At 39.3% G+C, this 14,741-nt stretch overlaps 1 protein-coding gene across 2 annotated transcripts in view; it reads left to right on the forward strand.

Moving 5' to 3' along the window:
• LOC116708992 (AT-rich interactive domain-containing protein 1B-like) overlaps positions 1-13,634 on the forward strand; it is a 194,655-nt gene extending 181,021 nt beyond the window's left edge. For both annotated transcript variants that reach the window (XM_032547194.1, XM_032547195.1), the window contains exons 14-21: positions 5,161-5,302; positions 6,542-6,711; positions 7,527-7,659; positions 8,273-8,392; positions 8,504-8,579; positions 8,971-9,703; positions 9,829-9,959; positions 10,463-13,634. In XM_032547194.1, the coding sequence (XP_032403085.1) occupies positions 5,161-5,302; positions 6,542-6,711; positions 7,527-7,659; positions 8,273-8,392; positions 8,504-8,579; positions 8,971-9,703; positions 9,829-9,959; positions 10,463-12,274 (3,317 nt within the window). In that variant the 3' untranslated portion in view covers positions 12,275-13,634. The remainder of the gene's footprint in view (positions 1-5,160; positions 5,303-6,541; positions 6,712-7,526; positions 7,660-8,272; positions 8,393-8,503; positions 8,580-8,970; positions 9,704-9,828; positions 9,960-10,462) is intronic.
• The last annotated feature ends 1,107 nt before the right edge of the window (positions 13,635-14,741 follow it).

The raw sequence follows: 14,741 nt of genomic DNA on the forward strand, positions 1-14,741 counted from the left end.
ATGATACTGTCACCCTTTGCTTTTCCAGCTTGAGACTTTCCTTTATTTGATTACTGCATTTGAAGGCTAAGTAATGTTGTTTAGCTGCAGTACCATGGCTCAAAGGGTGGTTTATGTTTGTGTGTTACTCTGTGTCCCTGCAGACGACTATGAAGCAAAGGAGAGTCATTGCGAAACTGACTGGTGAGGTCACATCTCTAATTTGGAGCGGAGATGAGAAAAGTGACCCTTGCTTTTAAATAGGACACTTGAGTTTCTCACCTAGCAGAGACACTGCTGATTGCTTTTATCGCAGGCCAAAGAAAAGACGCATCTTTGTTTATGTGGGATTGCACATACACATTTATGTAGTGGACAAAATTCACACATGGAAATAAACTCTCTCCTACAGCCACCACATTTATAATTTAGGCCCTCCACTATCCATATAGGAGGATGTAACCACTTCAATTGAGCAGGATAATCTTGCTAACATCAACTGAAATCACTATGGTAGAGGATCATAACATATTTACATGAAGTGTTAAAAAAAACTGAATACATTTTTCACTATTTAGCAGCTTAACCTCATGCTTTTTTATTAACACTGTGTTAGGGTCAGTGCAGGTTTTGCTCATTACAGGTGTGAAAAGGTGCCAAAAAAAATTTTATTTCACTGCTTTTCTGCCCTTAAATAGGAATAGGTTTTGTGAACTTATTACACTTGACATGACTGTTAATAGCTTTGAACCAAATCTACAATGTGTTTGAATTTTGTCTGGACTTTACCAGTGCACTAGATTCAGCCCAATTCTCATAGGATAAAATCATACAGGTGCTCGTTTTCTGCTGTCAAGACAGGTCGCTGGTGCCATTTCCTCCCTGAACTGTGAACACATCTATTTGCACAAGGCCTAAAATCCTTTGAGAAAGACACTGGAGGAAGTACCAGGGTGGGTAGTGAAGTCTCATTTTTAGCATCAAGTGCAGTTGCTGCATACTGCTGATGAGCAGACTACAAGAAGACACCTTCAGTTTTGTCCTCACTCACAAGAAAGACAATTCAGCAGTTGTCAAAAATCTTTCATGTTGGGGGATAAACATATACAGTAGTTGTGTGTAGATACTAAAAGAGTGCCACCCATCATTCTTTTTAAGATTAAACTGTTTTAAAATTATAATTCGGAAGCTGCAAGAGGAGTGTCTGCAGAATGACTTTTAATGAACACAATAACTGCAAAAAGGCATAACACTCTGCTTAATAAGCAATTAAAGATTTCTGCTATGATGTATGTTCATATATTTTTACAGAGGTCTATGTATCAAAAACCAAATATCATTAAATATATGTCGTATACAGAATTAGAACTAGTAATACATATGCTATGTTACTTTTAGAACTAGCACTAAGGTAAAACAAGACAAGTCTATTTATAGTTGTCATTCGTACACAAGGTAATTCAGAGTTCTTTATGGTAGAAGAAAGCAGCAAAGAAAAGAAATGCATTAGAAGAATAAGTAAAGAGTAGGGTTAGGGTATTTAAAAGCTAAGACATTTAAAGAAGCTAACAGTTTGTTCTATGGACTTCAACCTCATTGAAGTTAATTGAGTTCTGAGCCTTAGTCCACTCTCTGAAATCTTGGAGACACTTCATCTTCAAAAGACTGTGGTCATGTGATGCTACAAACCTAATAATAAACTGTTGTGTATCAGCATATGCATAGTAAGAAATTTTAAAATATGAGCTAGACGCAGAGATATTGAATAAAAAAAGCCCAAGATTGAGCCTTAAGGAACCACGCATGCAGTCTCAGTCACAAGATAACTAGAGATTTTGCACAGTACCAGAAAATCCTAATAAGTATAATTGTAAAAAAAAAATAAAAAATCCTTTCAGTTTTCAAATATGTGATTATGACTTGATATTTTTTGATTTAAATCTTTGAGTTAAATCATGCAGCTGTTGTCATACATTGAGTATCTTATAGCGACCCATTCCTACTTGGAATCCTAAGCTAAAAGCCTCACAACATGAATAACAGTATAATCTGTTATTTCTACTCAATTCTAGATTTTTATTTTTAAACTTTAGGATTTCCATGCTTTTGTTTTTATAATTACTTAGCAAAATTCAAACCCTTTAAGAAAAAGTAGTTTTTAAGAAGTTGTCAGTAATACATAGTTTATAAGCTTCAGAGTATAAATCCCACAGCTGATGCCTTCAGTTCCACTGTCTGCTTCAGACTGCCCTCCTGACACCCTGCCAGCCTAAATATAGACTGACAGCTCCGTGATGTCACTGAAGGAGCCTGACCGGCGGGCTGGTGTGGAGTCTGAGTGTGTTTGCGTGAAGCTGGTGGCGGGGAGTGCGGAGTGATTAATGAGGGCTGGAATGTACAATGTAAACAAACCCGACCTCTCCGTCACCTTTCATTCACAAAAGCAGCTCAGCTGACTTCTATTTTTTTTTTTTTGCTCTGCTTTTTAACCACCCAACCATCCCCCCACCAGCACCACCACCACCACCACCACCGGATTATGTCACTAGCTGACACACATGCAGGCCCCTACACATACACACTTATCCCCCCTCTCTTCTGCCAGCGTTTTTTCTCCAGCTAAATGTGGAGCAGAGGGCACTTGAGTTCACACTCCTCTCCACCTCTCTCCTCCATCTTTCTATATCGCGGATCGTTCCGCTCTTGAAGAATGACAAACCTCTTAACCTTGGCTAACCCCTCGACTGTTTCCCTCTCCGCCATGCGGGCATGCATGTGCATATTCATTCGGTTTGACACCGGGATAGCCCACAAAGAGCTCACTGACCCATCTTTGCCCTCTTTTCTTACCTCTGCTCATCATCATGGGACACCATCTACCCCTCTGTCTATCTCTCCTCCTATCTGTCTCCTGTGATTTAGAGGCAGGGGGTATTATTGAATAATTCAGAATTAGCATGAATTTTTAAAGCCAAAGTCTTACGGGGGGCATTTTTTCCTAAGGACAGGTGGTGCAGGGAGAGGCCACTGAGGTTCTTCAAGGAAAAAAAAAAAAACTTCTTACTCTAAGTGCTCATTAGGATACTTTCATAATCCATGAGTGTCTTTGTCATCTTTTAGCTGCACCTGTTTCTGTTTTTGATTCAGTCTGGGAATTTGTGTCACTTGGTTTTATCTGGTTGGGGGGCTCTTTGTGTGCAGGGCTTTTGTAGCATAACACTCATATACAGTAATTTCCCAGTCATCTGAACAGAGAATTTCGCAAAAGTGAGGTTTCAGAAGAAAATAGCACACTAATCCAGTTTTAACCCCTGTACCAATCTAATGTTAAGAGCTTTTTGTTTTCAGTCAAGGCTTTAACAGTGCAGGTTCTCTGCAGCTTTTCACTCATGTTCAGTGGATGTTTTTGTGTACTATCTGCCCCATTTGCTTCTAAAGTTAAACCTTTCTGTAATTTTGCCTTCAAACATGGCCCTCAGTAAGATCCTCGTCGACTGTGAGCATTCCAAATTTTTTACAATTTGTCAATAATTTAAGTTGTAAGTGATCACTTGGAATTGTGAAGTGGAATGAAAAGAATAGATGGTTTTCTTTCTTTTTTTTCTTTTTTTCTTTTTTTCTTAATACAAAATCTAAAAAGCAAAGCTTTCATTTTTATGCAGTCTCAGAGAGTTGGAAGCAGCTATCGCTGCAAATACATGCAAGTCTTTGAGGATTTTTTGTGAAATAACTGCAAGGGGGAGTATTATGTATTTTTCAGGAACATACCATTTTCTAGCACAGTTAAGTTACTGTTACCTTCAGTTGTTATAAAAATGACTTAGAAAAATGTACTTTTCAATTTGATGCCTTGAAATTGGGCCTGTCTCGTTAAAAAGCTCCTGCTCTTTCTCTTCCTTCAACATGACATCACAACATTTCTCCATTAAAGCATTTACAACATTCTTAGAAGCATTCAACTGAGAGGTAGTTTGTGTGATCAGCTAAGAAGATGCTCATCTCTGCCAGTTGTTTGGTAATTGCTGCTGGTGCTAGTCTGCAGGATCTAAAAGTCATGGGGGAGGGGTGCTCTGTGAAGCAGAAACTTAGCTTGGAGACTGCAGCACCAATGAGGAGCAACTCATAAAAGTTGATTTTGCATAATACTGTCCCTTTAAACAAATTACCATAGCAATTACTTTCTATGTGCATAACTAAATAATAATCCTGTCAACAGATTCTTTCACTTGAATATTGGATCTCTGCATCTTCTCCAGCGTTAATATGAGCCTCTTTTCTGCTTCTCTGATTAATGACTTCTTAGTTTATGGTTACGTCCATGTCATGGTAGGTTTTCAAGTGGGCCCTACTCTTACCACTTGATCGGATGAATTGAACAGTGCTGACTGAGACGTTCAAACCTTTGGATACTTTTTGATAAACTTCTGCGCAACTTTATCTGTGCTTTGTTCCCTGACCTTTACAATGCCATTTGTTCTCAAGTTTCTCAAACAAACATTTGAGACCCTCTCAAAACTGCTGGAGTAAAATAGGGAGTCAATTTTACACAGATAGCCTATCTTTGCTAATTAGCTGTGTTCTGAAGACAATTAGTTTGATTTGATTTTTGGGGTGACATTATAGAGGGGACTGAGTACATGTTTGTGCTACACTTTTCAGAGTTTTATTATTTTTAAAAGCATGGGAAGAATCATGTATTTCTTTACTTATATTTGGGAAAATGTGGAAAAGTTTAAGGGTAATAAATATATTTGCGAGGCACTGTAAAATATCTTCAGCATTGAATTAAGTGAAGGGTTACTATTATGGCTACAAGTGGCCAAAATTCATCTCCTCTCATTGCTGAGCCTGTTCTTCCATCCTCTCTTCCTTCAGCATTGCCTCCATTCCCATCCTCTCTGCCCTTATGTGGCGCATTTGCCAAGGCTCAGTTCTCATGTCGGGCATCACTCTGAGTGCTTTGGACATAAGCCCAAAGTTATCTCCCTAATACAGCACCTTGCTGCGATAAAATCCCACTTTGGCTGCTCTAACTCAAACCAGCTTCAAGATCGCAGCAGAGGACCTCGAGAAGCCCTACGGTCTCAATGCGCAACAGTTTTTTTCTTCTTCTTCTGCTTTTTAAAGGGAGAACTTAGGGAATCCTTCAGATTTAGTAATAATGCCTCTCTTGTCTCCCAGCCAACTCAGGTGGCTCACTCCAAGGTCCACAAACGCCCCAGTCATCCGGCAGCAGCTCTACAGCAGAGGCAGCAGGCGACCTGAAACCACCCACACCTGCCACCACCCCGCTGGGACAAGTCACTCCACTGCCCCCCAACAGGTACCACACAGACACATTCAGCTGCTGGCGCTGCTGCCAGCTGGAACCTCTTTTACTGATTCAGTCTCTTAAGCATTATTTATTTATATCTAACTAATTGTTTTTTTCTGTAAAATCAGAGGCAATCAACATAAAAAGCATCCGCAAAATAGTGTATTAATTGGAGATGCACTGATCACAGATTTTCTAAATGCTTATACCAATTTTAGCCAATTTTGATTTCTATTTAAAAAGTGCAGCAGTATAATGCTTATTATCCCCTGACTGGATAGATCTAAAAATTGAACTGTCCTAACAATAAATGTTCATTGAAAAACAAAACTGCATCTCTGAAGTAACACCATCAACTTCCTATCAAAGGCAAACTCATCTTTGCAGAAATTTGAATGTAGTGATCAAAATGCTGTTTTAATTCTTGAAGCTTTATACACTTGTCACTTGGCTTCCTATTTTCATTTTAACACCTCAATGTTACTGAACATGGCTAACTGAGTCTTTCTGATTTGACTTAATAACAACTTCAACACTGAAAATTGTTGTCAGTGTGATTTTGCAGTGCTGATGTACATTATATTGTGACCATAACAACAGGGGCAAAAAAAACGACCGCTTCCAGTCATTACCTGATTTCTCTGGTAGTAATTTAGCATCTGAAACTATACACGTTTAGTTATTGCCTTTGATGAGGTAGAATTAAAGTAAATGTAAAAGTTAAGATATATTCTGCTTGTGCATGCTTATGTTATATGTAGACATCTGTAGTTTTCTGTTTATTTTCCCGCATCAGATCTGATTTTAATTATAAACCTTAAGCCGCTTGAAGCAACTGAGAGGAGAGTTAAAGTTATAAGTTTGCTTTCATTGTGACTTTATGTAAGAAGTGTTATACAGCTCTAAAAAGCTCTAAACATAACAATGACATATTTAGAAATTTTTCAGGCTGATATTTCTTTATGATAATTTGAGTTTTACACATTTATTTTGCACCAGTTAAAACAGACAAAGTTGTAAATAGAAAATAAAATATAAAAAACACCTTAAGCTAAAAAAAAAATGAATTTAATTTTCTAGTCAGATCTGTAATATGTCACTATTACAATTATCTGTATTATTCCATACATGCATGTGTTATTCATTCAAACATAGAAGTTGTTTTCCTCTAAAATGAAAGACATTTTAGTCCTTCAGAGTCCATCTTGTGTACCTTCTTTGTGGTTTTTGTTTTTCTTATTTGTCCAGGAGCAGTGTAAGCGTACAGGACCCCTTCTCGGAGGTGAGCGACCCGGCCTTTCAGAAGCGGACGAGCAGCCTGCCCCCCTCAGCTCCATACCAGCAGGCCCTCGGCATGCCTGACATGATGATGAGGATGCAGTACGACGCCAAGGACCCCTTCGCGGGGATGAGGAAGAGTAAGCAGAGCGCACACTGTGTCACCCAATTCACCAAAAAGTCAATGCCGGAACTTGTTTATTCATTTTCAGAATTATTTTTACACCTTCTTTTATGTTTATTTTTGGTATTTTGACAAAAAAAAAAAATTAAAAGTATCTTTGATTTTGCTTAGATAGGTGCAAAATGTATGTAAAACAAAAATTTGAAACTTGATCCTGAAGCTGTCTGCAAACTTACACGCCTCTCTCACAAAATGACTCATGTATTCTGAAGCCATTGTTCTTTCATCTGCTTTGTTGGTGTAATTTATTGTCAAATAACCATGTTGCCTCAGATCAAGATAGATGTGTGCGCTTGTGGGGGTGTGGGGGTGTTTTATTAAAACTTTGAAAGAAGATGGAAGCTGTTCGTTACACCACACATCCCATCATCAAAAACACGACAGCTCGTCTCATCTTCTCTTAGCTTAGCCTTCGTCTCATCCTTATTTCTCCCGTCCTTTTAATCACCATTTTTTTCCTTCCCCCAACCTTTCATCCCTCGCATCCCGCTGAGATGCACCTGTTTTGACCAAGCTGTGTATTTTAGTTTTCAGAACAAACAGTAGTTTTTCCCCTGAAAGAAACGGCAGCTCCTCTGAAAGATGGGGAGAATGGAGTGTGAATGAATAATATGGTGGACTGCAGCTGCATAACAACATTTAGCTTCAGAACAATAGGGCTAATAAGAATGAGTGAAGAGTATTCATAGAGGGTTGCTGCCATCTGGTGGGAGATTGAAGATACAGTCAATTAATTTACAATAACTTGCTTTTTGCGTTATTCTCTTGCAGTGGCAGGAGCTGATCCATATATACCAAGCCAGATGTCTAGTGGTGGTATGCAGGACTTGTACAGTCGGCCTCCATCAGGCCTGAGCATGAGCCAGCGGTCCCAGTATCCCTATGGACCAGGTTATGACCGGAGGTAACATACATACAGATGTTAACTAATTGCAGTGTTGGTCAGAAGTTTACATGCAGTCACCTTTCGTTTTTAGAGTGGAAGGATCATAACACAAACTACTTAATGATGTTAAAAAGCAAGAATTGGGTACACATGTTTGAATTTATTATGGACTTTATTTAATCCAAATAGTCAAAATTGTACAGGCTCACGATTATACATACAATCCCATTGATATGTAGGTAAATATCAGTGACATAATGCCAGCTGGATATTTGACTGAGCTTTTCAGTAAAATGAGTTAGTTTTCTGCCAACTGTTAAGCATTGTCTGTAAAATCTCGATTGTGTTTAGTCTCTTAATGTTTACTTTTTTGAAATTCTCTTTTAGAAACCAATTTTGATTTGTGTTGTGTTCAGTGTCCAGTTGAAAAACTCAAGTGTGAATCCAGGAACCACTATAGTGCGCCATTGTCACTGAACCTTTTTTCAATGCATTGAAGATGTTTGTATTCTAACTAGACAAATCTAAAGAGTTCAAACATGCAATTAAAAGCTCAAAATTAATCCCATGCTTAAGAAGATTATATGTAAAGTTAAGTCATATCTATTAATCATGCCTGTTTATGTCTTAGACCTGACCATATGATGGGGATGGAGGGAACCATGGGTCCACCTGGAAGTCAGAATAACATGGGACACTCTAATAGTGAAGGCAACATGTATTCTCCCAGCAGATACTCCTCACAGCAAAGGTCGGCTCTCCTATTTTACATTTACCAGCTTCTTCTGGTTTTTAGTCTTACAGAGTACTAGAGGATTTACTTACTATAGGTAAGCAATTTGTTTTATCTTCTGCATTTCAGACATGACGGTTATGGTCAGCAGTATCCCGGCATGCCATATGGCATGCATCCATCTGGGATGTACCCACAGCAACAGGTGAGACACAGCACTGGTAGCGTCTCTTTCAAATTTAAGTAACTGTTTTTATGCCCCCTAACATTTGATATTGCATTAAAAGATGGCCAAATAAAACTTTGTAGTAAAAGGCTGGACAATCACATTAATTAAGTAATTAATGTGACTTTTGTAGCAGAAAATGTAGATTCTTACCATAACCTTAATTAAGTAATTAATGTGATGTTATGAAATACTGGATAATGTGTGTATGTTGTTTTGGATAGTCTAAACTTAGGATCTGAAAAAATATATATTTTGATGGCAAACTTTGGCACTTAAGAAACATAATATAATTTTAATTTTTGCTGTTGCTGTTCTCATTTTTTGAGTAACGTATTTGCATTGCTTATTTTTTTTTTTTTTTATTCAGGGCTACAAACGACAGTTGGATGGAATGTATGGTCCCCCACCCAAAAGACATGAGAGTGACATGTACGCTATGCAGTACACCAACCAGCAGCCGGATGTGTACAATCACTACAGTGGTGGGTACTCAGGCCCTGACCACAGACCCATCCAAGGACAGTTTCCTTACCCGTACCATCGTGACCGAATGGCCCCATCGGGCCAGAGCCAGCACAGTATGATGGGTGGGGGTCCTGCTCCTAACCATGCTCCTGAGGGACCCAACATGTGGCCTTCAAGAACAGACCTCAGCTATTCCTACCACAGCAGACAGGGGCCACCATCGCAAATGCAGCCGTATGGCTCTATTTGCAGAGATGACATTGATGGTCGCTCCGCGCACGACCATTGGCTCCGTCAGCCTCCCTACATATCATCATCAGGTGGCATGGCCCCCATGTCTTCACGTCATTCATCTTATTCCAATTCTCCAACCATGGCCAACCATCTGCCTCGAGCGCCCAGCCCAGGGGCCTTCCAGCGCTCAATGGAATCTCGAATGTCACCCAGTAAAGCCCCTTTCATGTCTCCCATGAAGATGCCTAAGCCAGGGATGGCCATGATGGGCTCACAAGGCAGCGGACCAAATGGTCAGTTTCCTCCTAACCTGAGAAGGGACCTGAACTACCCTCCAGGGTCAGTCGAAGCCACAATGCCAGCTCTAAAGCCAAGACGCAAGCTAACATCAAAGGACAGTGGTAAATTATTTTATCATTTGTTGAATGAGTATCATTTTTGTTTTTGATGATTTCCTCAATTATTGTAGTAAACCAGGATAACCACACTGGATGTTGTTCTTTAATTTGCACTGTTATGGTCCCAGGAACACCTGAAGCCTGGCGTGTGATGATGTCTCTGAAGTCTGGACTGCTGGCAGAAAGCACTTGGGCATTAGACACCATCAACATCCTGCTATATGATGACAGCACAGTGGCCTCCTTCAACCTTTCCCAGGTAAAAACATAAAATCTAGATATTTGATTTCTGATAAAGTTTTGACCTTGCCAATGTGCTTCACCATTATAATTTTTGTTATTTAGTTTAAATTCCAAAAGAGAATTTCAAAATTCCACACATGTAGATTCACGACACAGTGGAGTCTCTGCCTTGGAGCAGAAAATGTAGATTCTTACCATAACCTTAATATTTCCATTTCCATATTCAAATTCAGCTGCTTCTATGATTGTTACAAGATAAATTGAATATAAATTTTAAAATCTTGAAAGCAAAACATTTGCTTTAAACTGTCCAACCTTCCTGTTATTGTTGAACTTTTCTCTCTCTATTGGTCTCTCATAGTCTAAATTAATAAGAAATATGTCACTGAAAATTACAAAGTTCATCTTTATATTAGGGTAGAATAATGCATTTGTCTCATACTGCAGAAACAAAAAACTTTAAGGTGAGAGATCTGCCTTCTTTTTGATACTGATCATATTTTATCTTTCTTTGACCAGTTGCCAGGATTCCTTGAGCTAATTGTGGAGTACTTTCGCCGCTGCCTGATTGAGATTTTTGGAATCTTGGAAGAATTTGAGGTTCGGACAATGGTTCCCAAAAATGATCTAGATTGTGATCCTACCCAGAAACAGAATGCTACTCTTGAGAAGGAAACTGACTCTGCAAACCTGTCAGGATCTGAATTATCCTCAGCAACAGAAATCCAGGAGAGGCAAACAGGAGTTATCAAAGAGGAAATGTCACCTGTCACTGAAGAGCAGGCTGAGGTGCCAGAAAAAGAGCAGGATCCTGATGTGACCAAGAAAAAGAAAAACAGTAATAAAGGACAATCGGAAAAAGGACTGAAAGAAGTGGAAGAAAAAGAAACTAAAAAAGGTTGTTTGGATGAGCCTTCTGCAGAAACAGAATCTAAACCTAAACAGGCCAGTAAATATGATAAACTCCCCATTAAGATTGTGCACAAAGACGACCTGATTGAAGACATAACTGAGCGCTTGGGTTATGTCACTGAGTTTGACAGTGGGCTGATACACTGGCAGGCAGGTGGAGGTGATTCCACTGCACACATTCAGACACACTTTGAACTGCAGAGTGATCCGCCAGCCAGGGGGGGTACCAAAACATTGAATGAGAACAAACCGGAAAATAAGACGGAAGGGGAAGATAGCAAAAAACTGAAACACATCACCGCTACTATTGATGACGTTCTGTGCGCCAGGGTTGACGCCCTGTCGTACGCCCATCCTGCTCGATCTTTGCCATCTTACCCTTTCAGGGTGCATCCAGATGGAGAGGATGACCACATTACCCTTCTGGAGGATGAGCCCCTCTGCCTGGATGAGGCTCCACTCTGCACAACCTCCTCCTGGCAGGACTCACTCTCCAAGAGGTGCCTTTGTGTTTCCAACATCGTGCGAAGTCTGTCCTTTATCCCTGGGAATGACAGTGAAATGTCTCACCATCCTGCGCTCGTTCTTCTTTTGGGCCGGCTGCTTTTGTTACACCATGTTCATCCAGAGAGAAACAGGTCAGCACCGACCTACCAGAGGGACGAACAACAGGAGCGGGGACTGTCAAGTAGCAAAGAGGAGTGGTGGTGGGAGTGCCTGAGTTTGCTCAGGGAGAATGCCATGGTCACTCTTTCCAACATTGCAGGACACCTTGATCTCTCAACCTATTCAGACACCATCTGCCTCCCCATCCTGGACGGCCTTCTCCACTGGATGGTTTGTCCCTCAGCTGAAGCGCAGGACCCCTTTCCGTCAACATCCCCACACTCCCAACTAGCTCCCCAGAGGCTGGTGCTGGAGTGCCTTTGTAAGCTCAGCATCCAAGATGGCAATGTGGACCTCCTGCTAGCCACTCCACCTTTCAGCAGACAGGAAAAATTCTTTGCAGTCCTGGTGCGATACGTTGGTCAGAGGAAGGCACAAGTGTACAGAGAAATGGCGGTTGCTGTTCTCTCACACCTGGCACAGGGAGACCCCACTGCAGCACGTGCCATTGCCTTGCAGAAGGCTAGCGTGGGTAACCTGGTAACCTTCTTGGAGGATGGCGTCAGTATGGCACAGTATCAACAGAACCCTCACAATTTGCTGCACATGGGACACCCTCCAATGGACCCTCCAAGTGTAAACATGATGTGCCGAGCAGCTAAAGGACTCTTGGCCATGGCTAAAGTGGAGGAGAACAAGAAAGAGTTTGTACTGTATGAAAGCAGATTATTAGACATCTCCATTTCCTCAGTGCTCAATACGGGGGTGGTTGCCATCGTTTGCCAAGTTCTCTTTCACTTAGGGAAATTATGACAGGACTTAGATTGCAGACAGTAAGACTAAAGAGATATCTCTGTGGTTTTCTATTTTTATTTATCAAAATGACAGAAAATGTTTGTGGGGATTTTTTAAAAGAAAAAAAGAAGTATCTGCATTATTGTGTCTATATGTATAGCTTCTGAGCCCTATTAGAAAAAAGTGGGCTTGGGACACGAGAGCCCATTTTAATACAAATATTTAATACCTGCTGGTGATGGATGGTTACGTTTTTGTTTTGTTCTCGTTTACGTTTTCAGCCAAAAGCTGCTGCCAGATTTTGGTGCTGAATAGTCCGTTCCTTTGAAGTTAATGAGCTGTTTTTCAGTTTTATAAATATGAACATGCTCATCAACATTTTTGTTGATGGAGAGTATTTATTTAAGATGTGACACTGTACAGTTGTTTGAACATTTTTGCCAACAGTTGGGTGGAGAAAGGACCGGGGTAAAAGTAAAACATGGACTTTTTAAATGAAAATGTTTTTGTCTCCATCGCTGGAAGATAAATTGTGCAATAGGACCAGAACGAGTTGTCCCTTTTTTTGAAAAACAGGAGGTTGTGAAACTTCAAGTAGCTGCAGTGTGTGCTTTGGGCCATGTGGAGGCAGCATTGCACCAGCCAATCAACAAAAGAGCTTAGCGACTGTCAAAAACACACTTTCTAATTTATCAATCATAGCCTCAATGACTGTCACTGACGATCTTTCTGTTTACCCAAACACGTGTGTTATGTCTGTATTTTTCATCAATGTGTATTTAAAACTTTGTGCAATGGACGAACATGACTCTTTCAGTCTCTATCGTGCATCACAGCAGATGGGAGTTTCAGACTATTATAAAAAATTCTTTTATTGATGTTAAAATTTCGTAATGTTATTATACATATTTTGTTTATTGGGTCAAATATTTGAACATCCCAGATGTACCCGATGTTTCAATGTAAAAAAAAAAAAAAAAAAAAAAGACATTGTATGCATTGTATTATAGCTGAGAAAACAATCGCTTTGGTAATTAAAATGTGGAAGTGCCAGGGTGAGAGGATAGCTATCGCTACATGAAAAAAATTAACATATTTCTTTTTGTTACAGTTCTCCATTCATGTCAATGGGCATATTTTTTAAACTCTACATACTTCTCTGAAACAAACATGTGAAAAGAACCGTCGGAAATGTCCTGAGAGCTCATTGTAAAATTTGCCTTTTTTCGTATGACTCCTTGTCTTTTTCTTCCGTAAACACATTTATACTCTGTGCTGCACATGTCACAAATAAATGTACGATAAACATCGTTAAGCACTGGAGAAGTTGCATTATGTCCTGACAATCTTAGGCCAATAAACAAACATCAACTGCTTATTCAGATGTCCTTTATTGACTTTCTTTTCATGAGAGATTTATCAAGACAAGTGATTTTTAAAATTATGGTGCAAAGGAGCATTTCTCAAGTCCTTTTCTCATCAAACACAGCACCATTCTTTTCTCAGTCCGTATCTTCTAAAAACTAAACTCCGATTTAAGTATAAATTTATAAGAATTATTTCTTTATTGTGAAAAAGCAAAACAGTTTTATTTATTGTGTCCTATTTGCACAAGTGGGTCTGCTAGTGTCAACTCAAAAGTAATTAAACTGTCTGCTCTTCAGATAAGCTTAACATCATGAATGCTTAAAATAGTCATTTTGATCCTGTTTTGTTATTGCATTGTTTTGACTTTAATTATAGTAGTTCATTCTAAATGGACATAAAGTAAAATTATTTTGTTCAAAAGAATTCTAAAGCTATTGTGACACTTCTGTCACTTTCCTTTGTTACGTTGTCATGATTAATTTGTCTCTTTACTGAAATGGACATATGCAGTACGTAGAAGTGAAAAAAACCCAGTTATACAGCTTGTACTTAAACTATCAATGCTTCATTGCAGAAAAGTTGAGAAATGGACATTTTCTGATAAATTCTAGAAATTCTTCTTAGAGTAATGCCTGATGCCCCATAATTATCATGTTTCTTTTATTTTAAAGCAGATAAATGACTGTCCTTGTAAACTTGCAATTCTTCCTCTTTCTTAAACCAGATGACTCATTATGAAACACAATCATGAGAAATACAGTGTCTTGCAAAAGTTGCAAAATTGTAGAGTGAAAGAAAAAGGAGACTTTTCAAAACATTTCAGGAATAACGCATGTAGTTTGTCAAGTCTATTTATACAACCCATTTTACAGTTTTTCCCCTAAATATGTAAACCATGTCTACTATGAAAAGGATTGTGACAGCATCATGTTGTGGAGATGGTTTTAATAGTCAGGGACATGGAAGCTGGTCAGATTTGATAGATGAAGGTATACAGACAATCCCCGGAGAAAATTTGCTTGAGGTTGCAAAAGACTTGAGATTTAATTGTAGGTTCACTTTCCAGCAGGACAGCACTAAAAAGCCAGAACTACTCTGGATGGTTTAGATCAAAGTA

The sequence above is a fragment of the Xiphophorus hellerii genome, chromosome 19 (assembly GCF_003331165.1).
Source record: "Xiphophorus hellerii strain 12219 chromosome 19, Xiphophorus_hellerii-4.1, whole genome shotgun sequence".
Classification (NCBI taxonomy): Eukaryota; Metazoa; Chordata; class Actinopteri; order Cyprinodontiformes; family Poeciliidae; genus Xiphophorus; species Xiphophorus hellerii.